Genomic DNA, 22,856 nt, shown 5'->3' with positions numbered 1-22,856 from the left:
GTCCATCTTCCTTTAGCATCCTGAGGACATCGATGGACCTGTGCAAGTGTTGCAGGAGGCAGGAAGAGCCCTGACATTTCCAGCCCTGATTTAAGATAAAAAAAAAATGTCTCTGGTCTCCTGGGGAATGTGGCTTTGGATTTCTGGAGAAGGTGACTATGTCTCTACTCCACTGGCCTCAGAAACACGACCTTTGTCTAATCAATGTTTATCCGGCAGAGTGGCTGGGAATGATTTAGGGTGATGACAGTGGTTGCAGGATTCATTATAAGAAAGGAAATAAAAGTTATTTGTAAAAGTTCCAGTAATTCTTAGCATTCAGATGCAATTGGAGGAACTGGATGATGGACATTTAGAATTGATTTGCAGGAAATGTGGGCATTTTCTGCTTAAGCACCAGAGGAACTAGTGAAGGAGGTGGGTTTTGTTCAGAATCTGCCTTTTCTGTCTCTACCTGCACCCTGGGCTGTCGGAGCCACAGCTTGATTTATTGAGCTAAACAAGTCAGCAGCTAATTTGCTCATTCATGGCTGTCCTTTGAGAAGTGGTCCTGGGGATAAAGATGCAGATCATTGAAAAACAAGTCAGTTTCAACGGGTAGGGCCTTGCAAAGTAGGTCACCCTGGCTTTCCACTGGGCTGAGGGAGGCTGGAATCCCATTAACCTCAATCAGGCAGGCTCAGCAAAGAGGGGCAGGGCTGTTTCTGCAAAACAAAACTTGGCTGCATGCAGGCTTCCTAATTTGACTTCCTAATGAGATTTGGAAGAGGAAAAGGGAGACTGGGGTATGGGAAAATCAAAGGAAAATTCCTTTCCCTTAACAAGCTGGTAGCACCGAGTGCAGAGGTTTTGGGTGTTTGGGAGGTCTGAGTGTTTGCCATCAATTAATTTTGTTCCACTGGGGTTTCAGGAAGTCTGAGGGGTGGGTGAAATGTGGGAAGATGTCCCAAAATATTCATTTTAGTGTTTCAGAAAGTCTCTCCCGTCTAAAAAAAGAAAAAAAAAATGCTCCTTTGACTCTTTCATCCCCTTGGAGCCATGTTCTCTTCTTTGATAGCAAACTTCACAGAAGAGTGGTCTGTACTTGATGACTTCATAACCTCATGCTCTGTTCATAGCTCATCTGCTCCAGGCTGTGTTTTCCTTCCTCACTCAGCAGAAAGGATTCTCATAAGATCACTGATGACCTTCCCGTCAATAAACCCAAAGGGCATCCTGCAGCCCTGATCTTTCTTGTTCTGTCAGCTGCACTGGGCACAGCTGACCACCCACCTCACTTTCTTCCCCTGGCTTTCTTAATACCAAGCTTCCTTACCAACTTCTTTGCTACTCCTTTTCCGTTTCCTTTGCAGGCAAGATTCCTCAACATTCAATAGTAGAGATCTTTGGAACTCAGTCCTAAGCCCTTGATTCCTATTCTCATGCCCTTGGCATTGATTGTCTCCCATTCCTTGAGGGCTCCCAATTTCAGATCTCAGAGCAGAATTCTTGCCCTAAGTTCCAGAGCTATATATAGCCAGCCATGTACTTAACACATCTAACTGGAAATCTTGAATACATCTTAACAACATACATTTAGAACTGACCCCTTGATCTTTCCCACTGAACTTCACCTAATGTTTTCAGCCTTCTGAGTGGCTTCACCAACTCCTTCCTTATGCCAGCCAGTCATGCAGGAAACATCCTGACTGCTCTTTCTCCACATCCTTAATCCACCTCTTGCCACAGCCTGCTGATTTTACCTCCTATGTGTCTCGCACATCTCTGCACCTCTCTCCTTTTCCGCCGCCACCACCATCCTAGTGAAGTCACAGTTAATTCTCTCTGGTTTTCTGCAGTAGCCCCTCACTGGGCTCGCCGCATCTACCCTTTACACAGGGGCTGGGGTGCTGCTATGCTTTTTATTTGTTAATGCAAATATGATTATGTCATCCTTTTACTTAAAACCCTTCAATGATTTCCCATTATTATTATTTTTTTGAGACAGGATCTCGCTCTGTCATCCAGACTGGAGTGCATAATTCCCTGCAGCCTCAACCTCCTCGGCTCAAGTGATCCTCTTGCTGCAGCCTCCCAGGTAGCTGAGACCACAGGCACATGCTACTGTACCTGGCTAATTTTTAAAGTTTTTTTTGTAGAGATGGGGATCTGGGCTCGAGTGATCCTCCTGCCTCCGCCTCCCAAAGTGTTGGGATTACAGGTGTGAACCACTGCACCTGGTCATTCTCATTACTTTTAATGGAAAAATTCAAATAAAACATTTCAAATGTTGCATGACTTAGCCCCACACCAAGCTCATCTTTGATTTCTGGATCTAGTTAGACCAGAAACTTTTAGTGCCTTAGACGTAGTCTACTCTCTCCTCATACAGGGCGTTTGCATATGATGGTCTCTCCAGATTTTCTAGAATGCTCTCCTCTTGCTTTGCTTCTTTGCATAGTTAGCTCTTACTGCTTCCTTAGATCATAGCTTCATTGCCATTTTAGGGGGAAGCTATCTCTGACCCCCAGGCACACTCATGGCACTTCGTGCCTTTCCTTCATAGACATGTCACATTTATTTGTGTGATCATTTAGTGAATATCTTTCCCCACTGAATTGTAATTTCCATAAAGAACTCTGCTGTGCTCACCACAGTTCCCCCAAGCACCTTTCACAGGACTTTTTTTGGGGGGGACCTTCCTATCAAGGATGCATCAATCCTTCTTGATAGGATACAGGGTAGGTGAAGTAAGATTTTATTTTGTTTCAGGGTAGGTGTGAGACCATTTGGTGTGATCACATTGTAAATTTCATGCTAATCAGAAGGCTCATTGGCAGATATATGTGTCCTAGGGTAAGAAAGCCAGGCCAGGGCTTGTGTTACTTACACGTTGAGAGGCTGCCAGGCTGGCCACTGGGCTTTGGCTTTGATGACGGTGAGGACCTCATCACTCTGCAAAAAAAAGGACCACAGATATTTAGTGAACAGAGCTGGGCTCATGGGAACAACAGGGCTTCGACCTGGTGACACTGTCTACCCGCACTCCCACACCCGCTATTGGGGCTCTTCCTGCCTGGGTATGGAACCACCTCTCTCCAGGATGGGGGAACCCTGGGGCCTCAGTGATACTGGGAAAAGGGACTGAGTGTCCAGCTATGTCCTGGACAATGAAGGGCCACTGAGTCACACCTCTGGATTCCAGCCCAGTCCACCCCTTTCCCACTAGAGTAAAGCTCTGGCCTGGATTCTGCCTTGGTTGGCCAGACTCCCCTGTCATGTCCAGTCAGAGGGCAGAGTCATGCTCTGTGTCTAGACACTGAGTGGGGCCTGTTCCAGGCCAGCTGGATTAGCAAGAACTGCCATGTGGCAAACACCTGGCCCCAAGGATTGTCCCCCGAAGGCCTGTCCTTGTGAGACCCATGCACTGGATCAAACTCCCTTCCACAAGGAGGCCAGCACAAAGCCAAGGCCCCACACTCATGGTGCCACTCAGGTTCTTGGCTCTGTTTTGCTTTGGATGGTGAATAAAAAGCACTGTTAACCTAAAGTTATTTTAGGGATAACTGGGGAACCTAAAGTAATTTTTGGAGAAACAATTTGATAATTAACATTTTGAAAGAAAGCATTAAATGGTCATGATAGAGCAAAACTCAGAACTTTGTTGATCTTGCTCAACTTTGAGGTTTGGTTGGGTTTTTATTTTCAATTACATGCTGCGGGTGAGGGGGGTTTGATCTTTGCAAGGCTGGAAGCCTTCACAAGTCCGAGTTCAGCTTTGGTGGGGGGCTAGAGTGGAGTCAGCTGGCCCCATAGCCCCCTTTCCCTGGCCTGGTCCCAGCAGTGCTCAGACACAATAGTCCATTGTGTGTGGAAAACTCCAGAATGTCACCAGCTGGGAAAGGAAGAGCTTTGTTGCCAACTGAACAGATCCCTGAGTTCCAGGGGGAGAGACTTGCTTGGCTGGCTCACGGCCACAGTCCGTAGAGTTGTGGCTGGCAGCAGGTGCCTAGAATATAGTTAGGATGAATTGTGACCTTCTCCCTGGTTGGGCACCTTGACCAGAAAATCCCACAGCCCCACAGAAACTGGAAGGGAAGAGGACAGCGATATCTCCAAGTCTCAGGCCCTGAAGTTAAAAAAAACTTTCTGGTCTGGAGATTCCCATTTACCATGCAGGGTGATGATGGTGCTGAGGAAGGGGGCTCAGCCAGAACCAGTGTGGTCCTGGCTCCCACAGATGGTCCTGGGTGAGGGGAAGGGCCCAAAAGGACAGGCCAGCAGTAGTTAGCTACCCAGGAAACTCACAGCTTCCTCCTAGGCTCAGGCTCCCCAGGGTGCCCTCTTTCCATCAGATGAAAAAAATCTTCAGATGCACAGACACTCCCACATTCACACGTCTGCAGGCAAAGCATTTCCTAGTCCCAGTGAAGCAGTTACATTTCTCATGCAAAATCTATTTATTTGTTTACAGTGTATTCCTCCCTCCTAGGAAATATCTGTTGAATGACCGAGAAGTTGTTTATCATGAAGTCACATATGGAACACAACCTGTCTTCAGAGTGCCAGCTCTGTGTCTCCCAGACCTGGTTTTTCTCTAGTCATCTCATATGCCTCATGGCTGAGCCCTTCCTCTGACCTCAGAGTCTGGCTGCTCCTCCAGCAGCCCAGGCTGGGTTGAAGGCCCAGCCACCACCTGCATGAGCTGGACGCCAAATACCAACACCACCAACTCCCTCCACCTACCACACCACTTAGGCTAAGGCCTTCCATGTTCACCTCCTCCACAGTCTCCCCTCTGGCCACTCCGTCTCCAGTATCTTATTGCTTCCCCAAATCCATCCTCTACTTGCCACAAATCTGGCCATATCTGTATCCTGGCAAAACCCATCAAAGGTGCTCCATAAATATTAGTGATCATTCATACTCTTATATTCAGGCCAAGTTGGTATCAGAATTGACTTGTGCTGCCTGAATACAGAGACCGGAGCACACAGTTGCAGGTACAAACCCACAAAGCCTCAGGAGAACTTCCCTCCATTCAAAGCCAAGTTCTGAGTCTCAGAGAGTGTATGATGGAAGGTTTATGTAGCTGGGTGAGTCTTGGATAGGGGCTTTGGGGCCCTGAGCATTTCACATTCTAAAGAATGATAGACTTAAATTCAGAGTAAGCAACCCATACTTCAGACTTAAATGAAAAGCATATTTTTAAAAGTCTCTAAGGCACAGACGGGAACTTTCAAGAATCCTTAGAGCCCTTTTACAAGTCCCACAGGACACTTTTCAAACAAAGTGTTTCAGGGCATTCATAGTTCATGCGTCATTTGGATTACACTAACACTTTTCTAAAGACATGCCAATTAAAATTTTAAAAAACCCAAAGATATTACAGGTCACTCATATTAATCTTCCATTTTGCTTTTGGTAAGCATATTGTAGGGATGTGACAGCTATATTTGTACCTCATAGTTAGTGGTACCAAATGGGAACAGCACATCCCCTAATAGGCCATGGGCTGAGGTCAGGTCTGGAAGGAGGGTTACGTGGAGTGAAAACAGATCTGAGACAAATCTGTTCTTGAGGCAGCAATCACATCAATACCAGGAGATAAACAGGGCAGTGTAAGCAGAACAGAGAGTAAGACTGTGAGTCCAGGGTGAGGTTGGTGTCTGAACCACTCTTACCCCATACTGGCCCTCCTCTGCACTCCAGAACCAGCACCCAACGAGGGAGAGCTCCAAGCATCTTAGCCATGCCGATAGCAGAAGGCCAGAGTCTGTCACCTCCTCCCCACCCCGCACTTCACCTCCCCCTGCCCCTTCCTTCCTAACTTTTTGACTTTGTTTTCCAGTCCCGAACCACAAGCTGTTTCCACATCCTAAACACTTGCTCCTGGTAGCACTGAGGCTCAGACCTACAGTGTGGAGTCAGCCTGGCCTACTTGCCTGATAGCCCTACCATCTCTCCTCTTCCCCAAAAGAGAAATGGGATGGAATCCATGATCAGAGGGGGAAAGGAATAGAAACAGGTGGAGTCAGCAACAATAATTATTTATTATGTGCTAAACATCTTGCTAACCTTGCAAATTGCCTAATAGAGAGGATCTGATTTAATCCTTATAAAACATTTGCAAGGTGGGTATATACTTTTTAATCCTCAGAAACACATTAATTTCACCAAATTAGTTTGACAGTTAGTCAACCAGCTGAGCTAGAGTTTAGACCTGTCTGATTCTAGAGGCCAGACTTGTTGCCACTGTGAACCCAGGCAGAGGGGACCTGGAAGGCACACTGTGGCCCAGTAGAACTAGGCCCACCCCTCCTACTTCTGTTGCCCTTCAGGGCATGTCCTAGCCTACTTTGAGTTCTGCTTATCACAGCCATACCTGGAAGACTATCAGACCGTGTTCACAACACTGAAAGTTAATGCTGTTCTGACAACCGGTTTTGATGCAGCTGGGGAGGCACAGGCTCCATGAGCTCGAGAGAAATGGTCTGCTACTAAAGAGGGGAAAACCCAGCGCCACGAAAGGCAAATGCAGTGACACACAGGCATACATACAGTGTATACGCCACCCCCCTCACCCCATTCTACAGCTTGTTTCTTACAGAAAGCTTTGGAAACAGCTATCATGCTCCCACTGCAGATGAGGAAGCTGAGGCTCAGAGAAGTCAGGTGACTTATGACCGCACAGGAACCATGATTCCAACGCAGGTGTATCTGACTCCAAAACTCACATTTTTTCCTCTTTCTCGGACTGTTCCTCCTCTCCATCCTTCTCTCCTCCCTCCCCCATGTTGCTCATTTTGCAGCTGACCCTGGTTGGGCTTTCTCCAAGGAGCCTTTACTTTGAGGCACACGCTCACTGGGTTCCCTCTGGGAGAGCAGCATCTGGAATCTTGCATAGAGACCCTGGTGAGCACTATTTGGCCCCATTGTTTGCTTCTTCCCTTTCCAGAATTCCCACTGGCCATGCATAAAAAATATCCATCCTGAGGGCTTCTACCTCTGAAGAGAACTTTTCCATGCCTGGGTGAGTGTCCTGGTGACAAGTGGCAGGAAATGAACCATTTTATGAGGTGATATCAGGCTGTAAGCATCTGTAAAACCAATTGTGCCCAATGGTAGCCTCCCCTCATTTCAACAGGCTCTGGGCTTCTCAGGTCATAAATAAAACAGCTCATATTTGGTGGTGCTTTGCAGTTTGCCCATGGTCTGCACTGCTGCCCTCTGAGGAAGGCAGGCAGGTATCCCATTTCTCAGGTGAGGCAACTGAGACTCACCTCTCTTCTGACAGCAGACTCACTGCTCCCATCAAGGTCATCAGTGACTTCTCCATGCCAAAGCCAAGGTGAGTGCCCAGCTCTCAACTCTCATGACCCTTCAGCAGTATTTGACACAGCGGGTCACTTTCTTGGCCTTGAAAAGCTTTCTCCTTGGCTCTGGGACTTACTGCCTCTGATTTTATTCCCACAGCACTGGCTGTTTTTTCTCAGTCTCCTTCACTGTCTCCTCTTCACTTTCCTCTAAAGCCTGAAGTGCCCCAGGAGTCAAACCTTTGGTCCTCTTCTCTTCATATCCACACTCCCTTAGTGATTTCATTTAGTCCCCCGCCTTAAAAAGCCAGCAGTGTATATGCTGATGATTCTTAAGTTGTAAACTGGCCTGTGATTCTAGACTTGTGTATTAGCTGCTCAATATTTTCATCTGGGTATGTAAGCGGCATCTCAAACTCAACAACGTGCCTAAAACCAAACTCCTGATCTTCCCCTCCTTCATTCTTCCCATCCCATTACATGGCAATGCCGTAATTCCAGTTCCATCCATCCTGGATGCTTCTTTCTTTCCACCCTGCATCTGATCCATTGGCACATCCTGTCAACTCCACTTCCAAAATATCTTCATGATCCAACCACTTTCCATCTCCTGCCCTGCCTCCATCCTGATCCAAGCCACCATCATTGCTCAGCTAGATGAGTGCAGTTGCTTCCTAGGAGGTCTGTCTACCTCCCCCTCCCCTCCTCCAGACTCTTCTTGCAGCAGCCATATCATGCCATTCCTCTGGCCCACATCCTCCAATAGCTTTGCATCTCACAGCAGACAGCACCTTGCTCTGGTCTCCCAGGCCCTCCACAGTCTGCCTGTCCACCTGAGCCTAATCTCTTACTACTCCTCCCCTCCCCTCCCTGGGTTTCAGCATCCTAGACTTCTTATGCATCTTTAAACATGCCAGGCACACTTTGCCCTTGCTGTTTCCTGTGCCTGGAATGCTGTTCTCCCAGATATCAGAGCACTTTCTCCTTTGTTTCCTCCAGATCTTTACTCAGATGTCAGCTTTTCAGTGAGGCTTTCGATGTTCGTGGCAGGTCCTTGCCCCCTTTCTGACTCAGCATCCCCATTCCTTTATCCCCTTATCTTTACTCCATAACATTCATCATTGTCCGGTTGACTGTGCATTTTGCTTGTTTACTTCTCTTTTTTTTGGCAGGGTCTTTCTCTGTTGCCTAGGCTGGAGTGCAGGGACATAATCATGGCTCACTGTAGCATGACCTCCTGGGCTTAAGCCATCCTTCTACCTCAGCATCCCAAATAGCCAGACTACAGGTGCCTGTCACCGCAACCAGTTAGTTTTTAAATTATTTGTAGAGACAGGGTCTTTCTTTGTTGCTCTGGATACTCTCAAATTCCTGGTTTCAAGCCATCTGCTTGCCTCAGCCTCCCGAAGTGTTGGGATTACAGGCATGGGCCACCGTGCCCTGCCTTATTTACTTTTTAACTGTCTATCTCCCCTGCTAGAATGGGACCTCCAAGAGAGTGAAGGTGTTGCTCACTGCTGTACTATCAGTGTTTAGATCTGTGCTGGGAACACGCTCAACCAATATTTGTTGGATGAATGAGAGGCTGTGATGAAGAAGGGGCTGGTGTCCTCTGAGCCCCAGTGTGCCAGCACTCCCTTGACCCAGGATAGAGCCAGAGCAGTGTGAAGTGACACTCATCAACCTAGGTGTTAGCTGGAGGTGCTGGAGCAGCAGTGAGAGTGCCTGCATAGAGTCGTGCTGGCACTGCCAGGTAGAGGAGGGGAAGAGAGAGCACACAGAGGGCACTTTGGGAACCGTGATCGGAGCTCACGGCTTCTGAACCTGGCTCAGGTGGACTGGCTGACTGTTCATAAGTGCTCATTCCATGCCTCCTTCCCTGGGAAGCAGCTGCCGTCACAAGCTGCTGTGTGATCAGCTATTTCAGAGCCAGAGAAAGTATCTGAAGCCCATTAGCAGATCTACTAGGAGATGATGCGTTTGCACAGAAGCATTTCAAATTCAATTTCTTTTTATTTCTTTTCAAACACAGCCTGTAATTCCAATGGGAAAATTGCATAATGTTCGTAGATAACGATTTTCCCCTGAGATGGTTTTGTGGAAGCAACTTAGCATTTCTGGAGTCAGAGGGGAAGGGCCCATCAGAGCTGTTCTGGGCCTGCCCCACTGCTCCTCTGCCCACAACTGCCTCTCGGGGGTGGGAGCTCTGAGAACTCTCATCACCCTATTACCTGCTGCATGCTGGCATTGGCAGCATTTATTTAGCTTGTGCTTTAGTGACTGAAGTCCCATCCTGGGTTTAGCCTCATTTTCTGGATTTTTATCATGTTCTTTTTAGTGCTCACGCAAGTCTGCTGCTCCCCAGTCAAATCAGTGACCAAAGGAACAGAAGAGGCCGATAGGAGCTCGTCTCCCCATCAGCAGTCAGAAAAACCTTACTGCCAAGGCCAGAGCAGAGAAGGAAAAAGGCTATGGAAGAAGATATTTGAATATCACATAGGTGACACCAAATCCAAACAGGAGAGAATACCAAGCTAGGGCTGTCTGCCTTCAAACAGAAGGGGCTGCAAGGAATCCCAGACCATGAGCCAGGCCAGGTCTGACTGGAGGTGCCTCAACCTGTAAGCGCAGCGCCCCTTTCAGCACCTCTAACCCTGCCCCATGGGAACATCTCCTGTAGTCTTCAAGAAACAGCATTGGTAGCTGGGTACTGGGGCTCACACCTGTAATCCCAGCACTTTGGGAGGCCGAGGCAGGTGGATCACCTAAGGTCAGGAATTTGAGACCAGTCTGGACAACATGGTGAAACCCCATCTCTAATGAAAGTACAAAATAATTAGCTGGGCATGGTGGTGAGCACCTGTAATCACAGCTACTTGGGAGGCTGAGGCAGGAGAATCGCTTGAACCCAGGAGGCGGAGGTTGCAGTGAGCCAATATTGGGCCACTGCACTTTAGCCTGGGCAAGAAGAGTGAAACTGTCTCAAAAAAAAAAAAAAAAAAAAGAAAAAAGAAAAAAAGAAAAGAAGAAACAACACCGGACACTCCTTAACCCTGATTCCCATCCCCACTGCCATCCCAGGGCAGGTCCCACCCAGAAGCCAGCATCAGAGCAGGGGCCACATTGCATCCCTTCTTTATCCCCAGAACCAGCCTGGCTTGTGAGAGGTACGCAGGGAATGTTTAAGGGATATAATGAATTAGTTAATTAAACAATTAGTTAATTACAAGCTAGAGGAAGCCTCTGGCCTTGGCTGACCTCCCAGAGGTTAGGGGCTCTTGTTTGGGATGTGATGGGACCGGAATGTGGCTGAGGGGTTTGTGAGCCGAAGAGTGGTATGACCTGATTCATATTTTTAGAGGATCCTACTGGCTGCTGTAGGAAAGTAAACTGGAGTGCAGCATGATGAGGAGCAAGAACCTCAGACCGGAGGCCATTGCTGTGTTTGGTGACACAGGGCCAGGGAAGAGCAATGGAGGGGGTGCAAGGCATGGGATGCAGTCATGTTTTACAGGTTGGCTCAGCGTTATCTGCTGATGGATTGGATGTGAGGTATAAAATAAAGAGGGGTCAAGGATAACTCCAAAGGGAGGTGTCATGTAGGAAGGTAGATATATGAGGCTGGAGCTCAATGGAGAAGTCCAGGCTGGAGATGTAAACCCAAAGACATCAGCATATAGATGGCTAGTTAAAGCCACAGGATAGATTACTTGGGGAGTGAATGGAGGCAGAGGAGAGGATGGGGGAGAGTCAAGCAGTCTAAAGTGCAATGGCCAGAGAGACAGGAGGACACCAGGACCTTCCGAGGGCCTCTTCAGAGCCCCCGTGCTGCCCCCACTGCTACCTGTGCTGCCCCGGTTTGCTGCTGCCCTACTGCCTCCCTGCCATGTGCTCACTGCTGCCACCACTGCCCCACTGGCCACTACTGAAAATGCAATGGAAGCAGGTTCAGAAAAGATGAGGTGAATTAACCAAGCCAGGAAGCCCAGACAGCGCTTTTTGAGAAGTCTGCTGTGGAGTTGAGAAAAATGGCAGTAGCAGGAAGGATGTGGTTATTTTTTTAAAAGATGCTTGATATGAGGGCAAGTTTGTATGTCCAAGTGTACAATCCAATGCAAAACAGAAACTCATTGCAGGAGAGAGGGAGGGTGCCCTTACAGGAACGGAGCCTTAAGGTGAGATCCAGACCCGGGAGGGAGGAGTGGTCTTCCAGCATTGCCAGTGTGGGGAGGGAAGAGGGAAGGAGAGGACAGAGCTGCAGATGCTCTGGTTACCGGTTATCTGCAGGTGCTCTGGTTAGTGGTTACAGGCATGAGCCAGAGAGCATGCAGGTTGGGTTGCTGGGGCTGATGGTGAGGACTCATTCATCCAGCAATGATTGATGGAGCCCCTGGTCCATGCCAGGCCTGTTCCATGTGCTGGAGAAAGAGAGCCCTGAACAGAAGACACACCCATCCTTGTCCTCAAGAAGCTTTCATTCTGGAGGAGGAGGCAGACATAACAGCTACACAGTGTGTCCAATGATGTCTGGCTCTCTGGGGAAATACAGCCAGGAAGCGTGAAGGGGAGGGCCAGGATGGGGCAAAGGAGTGATGCTGCAATTTTAAATAGAGTGGTGGAGGAAGGCTTCACTGATACAGTGACTCAAGTATTTAAGAAACAGATGTTGATGCATATGAAAAGGGCCAGGAAGGAACTCTACCGAAATGAAAATATACCTCACGTACTGAAATGAGGTCTTTACAATTTAAAAACATAACCATGTTATGGCGACACACACACACACACACACACACACACACACACACACACACACGGGGTCGGGGGAGAGAAAAGTAGAAAGAATGGCCCTATCATCCCACCATACTTACCTGGCAGCTATTATCAATTGCAATATTCATTTGCTTTGTCACATAGTTGACATAACTTATACACATACACACCACACACACACACACACACACTTTTGTATCTTTTTTTTTTTTTAAACATTGCTCTATAGTCTTTGGATTCACCGTTAAAAAAGTCATGTCACCAATGAGTGTATCTGTAAGATATATTACATTTTAAAAGCAAACTAGAGTACAGTTTGTATAGTAATCTATTTATGTAATCTATTTACCCTTGTGCAGAGGGGTGGTAAAGATAAAGAAAATTGTGTGTGTATATATTTCTAGTTGCATAAAGTATCTCTGGAAGGATATGTAAGAACATTATAAAAATCAGTTGCCTCAGGGGAAGGAAACTAGGTAATCAGGGAGCAAGGAAAAGGATGAGGATTGTCACTGTGTACCCTTATATATCTTTTGAATTTCAAACCATGTAAATCTATTGCCATTCAAAAATGGAGGCTGGGCATGGTGGCTCATGCCTGTAATCCCAGCACTTTGGGAGGCTAAGGCTTGAGTCCAGGAATTTGAGACTAGCCTGGGCAACATAGTGAGACCTCGTCTCTACAAATAATAAAAATAAACCATAAAAAATAAATTAGCTGGGTGTGGCGGCACACGCCTGTAGTCCCAGCTGCTCAGTTACTCAGGAGACTGAGGGGGGAGGATCGCTGGAGCCCACGAAGTCGAGGCTGCAGTGAGCTGTGATTGTGCCACTGCACCCTAGTCTGGGTGACAGAGTGAGACCCTGTCTCAACACCACTAAAAAAAAAAAGAAAAAAGAAAGAAAGAGAGATAAAAATGGGCAGTAAAAAGAAAAGGTCACATCCAAGCCTATTTCCCAGGGTTTTCTCAACTGGATAGCCATGAAGGCTTTTGAGGTGGGCACTGTGTGAGGCTGACCCTGCCTATGGAGGAGAGTAGGGCGGACATCTAGACTCTATGGACTTGGAGCCAACGCAGCGGCTGGGAAGGTGGGCAGAGGGACAGAGTGCCACGGCAGGGGTAGAATTCATAAGGTAGCTGATGGGTTCTTTACTTGATAATTTAAAAAACTGTTAGGCTTTGTTGGGCAAGGAGTATCTTTAAAGTAACAGCAGCTTGAAAAGAAATGAGAATTCATCTGCACACCAAGATCTCCTTCTCCTTCTCTTTCTTTACTTAAAATGTCGGACCCAGGTGTTATTCTGGCAGCCTAGTTTGCTGGGTCCTTAAATGTAATAACATTTCACTTCATCATCTCCCTTTATCAACTGATTTCCATAAAAAGCTTTCAAATTATTAAGCAATGAAGCTCCAAGTGACCTGAACCAGGGAGAAGTAAGTGTGCCTTAAGGTGCTCAGCCCATTAGTATCAAATAAAGATCCTGGGAATGCTGCTTTCTTAAATGCTGCTATTTAAATGCAAAGTAACAGCTCTCCTAAGCTGTGAAAGCTTAACCCTTTTCATTCTCAAGTACCCCACATATCTGAGGTTTGAGGAGAGGCTTGGGAGGTGAAAGGAGAAATTTTGTGTGCGGCTGACACTAAAGGGTGTCTGTACTAGGAATTTGAGAAATACACACACATACACACAGAGACTGGCCTCTCTTCCAGGTTTCCCATGGTAACAGAAGTTTCTCTGACTGTGAAAACCCTCTTCTAGTAATTTTCGTGGCGTCGCAGAGCAGGAGCTGCAGAGCAGAGTGATGGAATGGGCAGACCGAGGGCTCGTCTCTTGGCTTGGTCACCTACATGCTGCGCAAGTTTGGGGAACGTGCTATCCTCTTTGAGCCTGACTCTTTGTCTGTAAAACACATGTCCTTTCTGGGTCAGACACTGAGCTGGGCTCTCAGCACAGCGGAGTAGACCAGACTGACTGCCCTTGTGGAGCTTGTTCTCTCATGGGTTAATCACAGTGCATGAAGGTTAAATGAGAAGGTGTAAGTCAGGGCCAGGTGAAGAGTAATGAAGGGGGTGCCTCTGATGACTTAGTCATACTGGCAGGCACCCCGCCTCGCTTCTGTCAATGCCACCTCTCACTACTGCCTGGTTCACCTTTCGGCCAAATCTCCATCTGTCATGCCCAGGCACCCCAAGGTTTCTGCTTTTGCATTGTCTCCTTCTGTCTGGAATGCTCCTGCCCTTGTCCCCTCAAGCCACTCCTCTTCTGAAAAGGCTTATGGATGTCCCAAGACTCTCAGATCCTTTTTTTCCATGATTATTTGTTCACTCATATAGGTGTCTTCCCCACCAAGTGTCTAGCAAAGTACCCATCTCATAGTATGTGCATGATCAAATATGTTGAATCAACGTTCAATAAAGTTTTTACTACCAAATATTACATGTGAGTTGTGAGACGATCTGGCTATCATGATTACTGCCACCCAAAGTAGTATTCATTAAACTTTGTGATTGTCAGACCATGAAGATATCACAGGTATATGCAGCAATCCCAGCAGAGGTAACTGGGGTGGAAACTTCCCAACCTTCATTTTTCTCAGAGTAGGTTCTGAAGACCTCTAGGGGCCTGTAAATATGCCGTTAGCACCTTCTTAGTTCTCTGTGGGAATTTAAACATTTATATTTATATTTTTATGAGAATCAAAAAAATGGATTGTATACATATTAAGGATCATCTCGAAGATCTGGTCAAGCATCCCCAGCAAGTTTAGTGGCGGAATGCATTTGTTTTCATATCTCACTGTTGTCCTATACAACTTTATTGTGGGTTAGTGTGGTAGACACTGTGATGCTCTGCCCACATTCCTCTTCAGGAGTGAAGGACCTAACTTCCCAGCTGCAGGGATGATGTTAAAAGGTGGCTCTTAGCTGTCAGTTCTTTGGCATTGGCTTGATACCACAGCCTAATGTGAGGCTACATTTCCTTCCAGGGTGACCCTCATCCAATGATCCTCCAGGGGAACAAAGGTCAGTGCTCTCATCCCCAAGGCAGGGCAACTCTGAAGAGCCCCCCCAGCTCAGTGGGTTGGTTGGCAGAGGTCTTTGCTGGGCCTGCAGCACAGCTCAACTTCTCCCTCTGCACATCCTGCTTTCTTGCCCTCCCTCCCACAGCTATGGTTTCCGAGAACATTCCTTGGTAACTTCCTGCACTTTAATCTTGGCTCAGGTCTACTTCCCAGAGTACCCAGCTGCTAATGAGAGTGGAATAAAAGGACGGCAGAGTTAACAAATCAAAGACATTTTTGCTAGGTAAAGCCCAAAGGATATGTGTGCTGCTGCCTGAAAAATGTGTTGTCAGTGTTGGAAGAACAGTGGGAGAACTGAGTTAGCCCAAAGGGCCTTGGTGTATGCATACCAAACTCGGAAGGACCTCGGCCATCCAGGGTCAGCATCGCGTCGGGATTGTGAGCATTTAATTTCAGCAAAACAGCATCACCCATCACATTAAAACAATGTTCTTAATTAGCATTTAAAGTGTTTGGAGTTTTATTTGTGTTATTATTAGTAATGCTATTTTGTTTTTACAGTCTTATTAGAGCTATAAACATAAGGAGTCCATATCTGGTTATCTTTGTACATATTTAAATAATAGCATGATGAAAACCCTTAAAACTCAACCTTGGGGGTTTGTGAGCTTGTATTTGCCCTTTAAAGGAGGTCCATACATTACCTAGGTTTGAGAATTATCCAGTTTTGCAAGAGCACAGTATTAAGAGCTGGGTTTTGGAGGCTTTCTGGCTTAACTGTGTAACCTTGGGTATATTACTTAACTCTTTGAGCCTTGATTTTCTCATTGGTAAAATGGGGATAATAATCTACCTCAAAGGCCTGTTCTAAGATACAAATGAGCTGTAAACGTAGAATGCTTTCAAAGTTTCTGACACATATTAAGTGATCAATAAATGGCAGTAGGTAGGAGAGGCTGAACAGTAAAGAATACATCTCTCTGTAAGCCCTTTCCAAGCGTGGCCTGGAAAAAGCCAGCGGTCTGCATCCATCCCTGACAGATGCAGGAGGAGGGGTTTTGGGTAAGTTACTTTCAACAGAAAATCAGAGTTAAATTTGCTTAAAAGCTAGCAAGCAAGCAAAGAAATACTAAGGCTTCAAGGCACACAAAAGTGAAAGGTTAAAATAGAAAACTATGAAGAGCTATGGCCTAAATTTAAATTCAGGGAATCTTACATTCAGGGACCACTTAATAAATGAAATAAAGCTGGGAGTGGTGGCTTGTGACAGAAGTCCCCGCTATTTGGGAGGCTGAGTGGGTGGATCACTTGAGGCCAGGAGATTGAGACCAGTCTGGGCAACACAGTGAGACTCCATCTCTACAAAAATAACTAAATAAATGGATGAAATGAATATTACCATGGTAGGTTGAATAATGTCCCCCCCCCCCCCCCGCCCCAACAACAAAAAAATCTTCACATACTAATCCCTGGATCCTGGGAATGCTTCATTATATGTCCAAACATGCCTTGCAGATATTGTTAACAATCTTGAGATGGGGAGTTGTCCTGGTTTATCAGGCTGGGCCCTAAATATAAGTGTCTTTACAAGAGGAAGGCACAGGGAGATTTGACCAAAGAAGAGGGGGAGGCAATGTGATGATGAAAGCAGACACTGGAATGATGTAGTCACAAGCCGAGGAAGGCTGGCAGCAACTGAGTGCACACTGGAGCCTCCTGAAGGAACCAGCTCTGTCTATATCTTGATTTCAGCCCTATAAGACTCGTTTTGGACTTCTAACCTCCAGAATTGTAAGAGAATCAATTTGTGTTACCCTAAGGCACCAGATTTAGGGGTAATTTGTTACAAAAGCAACAGGAATGGATGTAATTCCTGTGGGCCCTACCTGCCTTTTTGATTAGTGAGTCTAATATAAATAAAATACAAACAGTCCCTGACTAAAAATAGTTAACAATTTTTGATTTTATGGTGACGCAAAAGCTATATGCATTCAGTAAAAATTGTATGTCAAATTTTGATCTTTTCTGGGGCTAGCAATTTGCGGTGTGATACTCGGGGTGCTGGGCAGCAACAGTGAGCCACAGCTCCCAGTCACTTGATCACAAGGGTAAACAAGTGATACTCTACAGCGTACTGTGTTGTCAGTGTTTTTTGGATATTGTGTTTTATGTTTTCACATCCCATTATGTTTAAAAAAAACTGCCGATTTTCCACTTAGGATATTTTCAGCTTCCAATGGGTTCATTGGGAAGTAACCCCATTATGGGTAAAGGGGCATCTGTAACTAAAACCTGTCAGTAGAAGGGAGCAGTGGAAGGGGCACTGCTATTCAAGTTCGAAGAGCTTGTCTCTCTACTTCCTAGTGATGGGATCGCTGAATCTTGCCTCTCTACTTCCTAGCTATGTGATATCAGGCCAGTCAGTAAGCTTCTCTAGGCCTCAGCTTTTTCATCTCTAAAATGGGCTAAAGTGAACTCAGATACTTAAAGTTGTAAAGACTAAATGTTATAACACTTTATGAACCATAAAACTATGTGCATTATTTGTCATTATTAGTATCACAAATTTTTAAAAATCCGAACTGAAGATTGTAATCAAAATGCCACCTTTTAGGAAGATGGTCCAATGATGCATATAACGCTAAGACTTCATATAGACAAACATTTGACTTAGGCATGGCAAGAAAGTGCTTTAGAACATGGTGCTGAAAAATCTCAGCTGTTAGACCCCTGTCTGCAGTTCTCTTAAACGTCACATACTTAAACCAGAGCTCACTTTCAGCTCCTTATTGTTGCAACCCAGGAGATGTATGGTGATGTTATTGTCACTTGGACTTCTCTCCGATAAGATATTTTATTTTCTTTAAAAAGAGTGTATCTTTGTTTTTTTTTTTTGAGACGGAGTCTTGCTCTGTCACCAGGCTGGAGTGCAGTGGCGCAATCTCGGCTCACTGCAACCTCTGCCTTCTAGGTTCAAGCAATTCTTCCGCCTCAGCCTCCCAATTAGCTGGGACCACAGGCATGTGCCACCACACCCAGCTAATTTTTTTGTACTTTTAGTAGAGACAGGGTTTCACCGTGTTGGCCAGGATGGTCTCGATCTCTTGACCTTGTGATCCGCCCGCCTCGGCCTCCCAAAGTGCTGGGATTACAGGCGTGAGCCACTGTGCCCGGCCAAAAAGAGCGTATCAATAATCCAACCTTCTCTAACTGTTGGGCAATTTTCCTGAACTTGAGGTTTCCTGAAATATAAATTATGGAAATAACCCATGCTTAAAGCTGTAACAATAAAAACAACGATTACTTTTCAAACTTGAGACTATTCACGTGTCTTCAGTCTATCTTCATTGGCACAGCACAATCTCCAAAGCAAAAGAAAAAAAATAGCTTAGAAATTTGAAGCTGGATCCTATAACAACCCCCCACTCCCATTTCTAACTCAATCAAGCATTTCCTTACTCAGGCAGTAAGGAGAGAGGATGCTGTGTGGATGGAAACTATGTATAGTTTTTTCAAGAAACATTTTTATAATACATATTTCTTTATACAAAATGTGTTCTTTGTAGAACAATTAGAAAACTGACATAGGCAAAAGGAATAACATAAAAACAATTCATAATCCCACCACCCACAGATAACCACTGTTACTTTTTACATGGTAAGCCAGAAAAAAAGACATGTTGGTATGCCTGAGTGTGACATTTATGGACTCAGTGAGGCAGCTTCATTCTAATGGTAATAGCCTGGATTCCACATTCCTCCACGCAGCTGGGCCCTGCTATGAGTCAGCATACCTGGCTTAGGAAAATTCACATCCAAAGTCCAAGAAATCATAAAAAATGGTGTCCTCAGCTACACGCTGGAGAGGCCTAGGTCACTCCATCCCTGCCAAGTCAATTGCCTTCATCGTGTCTTTACATTAGTGCAAGAGCCTCCAAAATCAGTTGCTCCCTCCTGTTTTACTCCCTGCACCTGGTCCACCAGAGGGAACTTTCTAAAACAGACACTTGATCAGGCTACTCCACTCTTGAAGTTCTCCTTTGGCTTTAGGGGTAAAGCTCAATTTTGTTCAGCACGGAGTCCAGGGTTTCACCCTTTGGCCCTGCCTACTTCTCCCGCCTCATCTCTCTCTCAATCTTTGACACTTATGTGTATCCTTTATGCCAGCCACCACCATCCTCATCTTCATTCTCATCACTGAAGCAGCTATCAAGTACTGGGTGTGGCCTCTATGCTAGACAGGAGGGTGCTACTTGCATTATCTCATCTGCATACTAACAGTCCTTTAAGGTAAGGTTTCCTGGTGAGGAAACTGTAGCTTAGAGAAGCTAAATAATTTACTCCCATTCATGTAGCTAATAAGCAAAGGAACCAGCCTCTGAACCCAGGGTCCTCTGATATCAAAGATACATTACTTGCAGTTTCCTGAACCACATAGCTTTTTTTTTTTTTTTTTAAAGTTTCTGCACCTTTGCATAAACCACCATTTCCCTTTTAATCCTTTTAACCCTTTCTCACCTGGGTAATGCTTCCTGTCCTTGAGAATGCAGTTCAAGGCTTTCCTGACCACTCAGTTTAGCACAGCCGCCCTTCCTCTGTGCTTCCAAGGTACCCTATGTTGCCCCCGTCATGGGATCTGCCTCACTGGACTGCAGTTATCCCCTTACATATCATGTATCCGCTTCCTCCACTCTCCGTGCTTCAAGGGGAGGAACTGTGTTATTCAGCTCCTCTCTCTATCCCTCTTCCCCATTGTCTAGTACAGGATTTGGCACAAGGGAGGAATTAAATCAATGTTTGTTTAATAAACGAATGAATCAGCAGCAGCTCCTAGAGCCTTCAAATAGGCTTCAACTGATCAAAACTTGATTTGCTTATAATGCTCCTGCCAGAAATGGCTCAGAGAAATAAGGAAAATGAAAGCCAGAAAGAATTCTCCACCAGATCTCTTGCCAGACTGGAGCCAGATAAAAGAGCCCGTCATTAGTAACTAACTGCAGGTCCTCAATGGTGCAGAAGGGACCTGGATTCCCCAGTGTTTTCTTGTTACATTTAATTCTTGTCACTTGGCTATTTTGTGACCCAGATAAGACCCAGTGGCAGGCCACCTACCTTTGGAAATTCCTGAGAGGCAAAGAACAGAAGGTAGGAGGAAAAAAACTATGTCCAGGATCTCTCATGGATTGAAAGGGAGGGTGTGAGGGTGGGAGGTAGAAGGGTGGAGACAGGACTCGGGGTGGTGAGGGGTGTGCCCCAGTTTTCACACTCACAAAAGCCTCAGATAAGAGTCTGGCATTTTCTCCAGAGTCCCAGAGATACACCAACATAACTGAATGACATTCATCTTACAGCTTTCCACATGTCCTGCTACCAATCAACACCATTTATGGTGAACTATAAATGAATATTTTTATAATTCTTATAAATAATCTTGAGATTAATACAATTTTATTACACTGTAGTTTGGTGTTAAACCATTACTGTAGTTTTGCCAATCCTGTAGTAGCACTTTTTCCACTTTTTTATTTATTTTTGAGGCAGGATCTTGTTCTGTCACCCAGGCTGGAGTGCAGAGGTATGATCTCGGCTCAGTGAAACTTCTACCTTCCGGGTTTGAGCAATTCTCCTGCTTCAGCCTTCCAAGTAGCTGGAATCACAGGCATGTGCCACCATACCTGGCTAATTTTTGTATCTGTAGTAGAGAAGGGGTTTCACCATGTTGGCCTGTCTGGTCTCAGACTCCTGACCTCAAGTGATCTGCCTGCCTCAGCCTCCCAAAGTGCTGGGATTACAGGTGTGGGCCACCATGCCCAGCCCACTTTTTCCACTTTTTAATATGCCAGAATTTTTTAAAGAATGGAGACAAACTTGCTTCTGAGAGGCTCTGACTGTGCTGTAGGATCTGAGAGAGACCTCTCTGTTTCTTGGGTGTAGTTTGTTTGATCTTTGGGACTCAGTAAGGGGTGGGTGCGAGAGTGATGTGCTGGAGCTGACATCTGGCTAATGAATGTTGATTATATGCATCTTTTCCCAATTCTACATTCAGTGGCATCACACTGGTAGCTGGAAATTAGCCCTGGTAGAAGTATTTACACCATGGAAACTGGCAAACATTATAAATCAGGGCTTAAGTTTTTTTGGAGAGCCTATTGTTAAACATTTACTAGCATATTACTGGTGGTGGGAAAGGAGAGGGCAACATTTAGCTAGAAGCTGGAGGTATTTTTCCGACCTAATGATGGTGTACCTACAGATGTGGGAAGACTCAAGCCACTCAATTGGTATCAAGATTTGGGAACATCCAGGTTCACAAGTGGCTATGTGTCAGTGCTCCCCAAATCAGCTGTGCTTCAGAATCAGCTGGAGGCTTTCTAAGTCTACTCATATTCAGGTCCCACCTCAGAGCACTAAATTGGGATTTCTGGGTGGGGCACAGAAATCTATAGTTTTTAATATGTTCTCAAGGTGGTTCTGGTCACTGGCACAGCATATGGAAATCTTTGCCATATGTCTCAGAATATCAAGACAGCTCAAGAAGGAGATGTTAAACTGTAACCTACGAGGATATGGATTTCCTAACCAGGTCCCCTGTCATGTGATGCCTCTGCTGCCTGTCACAACCTGAGACCTGAGTTATGGAGGTAGTGGTACAGGGACAAAACAAGGAAGAGATTATGAAATGTTATAATGGGAAAAAGCATGGTCTGAAAATTTTTTTCATACTTACATGAAGCTTTGTCAGAAATACTCTTTGAAAGGGCTTAAGTCAGTGTATCATCTGTCAATGAGTTCCCAACTGACTTCACAGGATGATAAAATACCTTATGGTGCCAACATGACTCCAATACTCATAGCAGCTAAAGTGGTCCTAGTCCCAGGAAGAGCTGGTGACTTGGGTTGGGTAAGACAGTGATGCCAGAGCCAGTATCTTCATTGAGGGCTGGGAGTGACCAGAAGGCTGGTAGGTAGCAGAGACCAAGAGGAGAGATGCTGGTAGTGGCTGGGCATTAAGAGGCTCCCAGGATCAGGGTTCTAATGAGATGCGAGAGGGTGATGAGAATGAGGTGGAACCTGACCTTTCCTCTTGCTGTGCATTATGTAGGATGTGGAAGAACAAAGCCCTTTACTTGCAAGGATCGGGGGAGCAGAGAACAGGTTTTTGATAAGAAGGAGATGGAGGGAGAGCTGGGTGTAGGGCTGAGGATGAAGAAGAGATTCAGAGGACACATTAGGGCCATGTAGACATTTCCTATTACCTAAAAATGTCAGGTGAGTCCACTCAGAGTGGAAATCCAGCTTTCAAGATAGCAGCTATCTTGCTCTATATGATTGTGTATCCCACTTATCACACTGTATTATAATTTTTTAAAAATGTGTTTATGTTCTAAGACCAAGTTCCTGGTATAGTAGAAATAGCCTATGCCTTGAATTAAGACAGGCCTAGGTTTGAATTCTGACTCCTTCCCTTTCTAGGCTTTGGGCAAGTCATTTTACCTGTCTGAACCTGTTTCTTCATGTATAAAATGGGTATAATAACTCTACCTACCTTCTGAATTCTAGGGAAGAATAAAACAGATATTGTCTAAAATCTCCCACTATAATGTCTGAGATATAGCAGGTTCTCAACAAGCCTTGACTCTCTCTCCTTAACTAAGGCATCTTTGTCTCTCCATGATCGAACACCATCCATGGTTTCAGAAGGATGCACAAAATATGTTGGTTGAATAAATGAATGGGTTGGTTGAATGAATGAATGGGTAAGT

The 22,856-nt window shown here is 45.6% G+C and overlaps 1 protein-coding gene across 3 annotated transcripts in view; it reads right to left on the bottom strand.

The window, feature by feature from the left end:
• Positions 1-22,856, bottom strand: part of SPON1 (spondin 1) — a 300,022-nt gene that overhangs the window by 17,582 nt on the left and 259,584 nt on the right. For all 3 annotated transcript variants that reach the window (XM_009007713.5, XM_002755075.6, XM_035265886.3), the window contains exon 7: positions 2,870-2,934. In XM_009007713.5, coding sequence (XP_009005961.1) covers positions 2,870-2,934 — 65 coding nt within the window. The remainder of the gene's footprint in view (positions 1-2,869; positions 2,935-22,856) is intronic.

The sequence above is a fragment of the Callithrix jacchus genome, chromosome 10 (genome assembly GCF_049354715.1).
Source record: "Callithrix jacchus isolate 240 chromosome 10, calJac240_pri, whole genome shotgun sequence".
NCBI classification, from domain to species: domain Eukaryota; kingdom Metazoa; phylum Chordata; class Mammalia; order Primates; family Cebidae; genus Callithrix; species Callithrix jacchus.
Note: the sequence above shows the minus strand (reverse complement) of the source record. Positions and strands in the feature narration are given on the sequence as shown.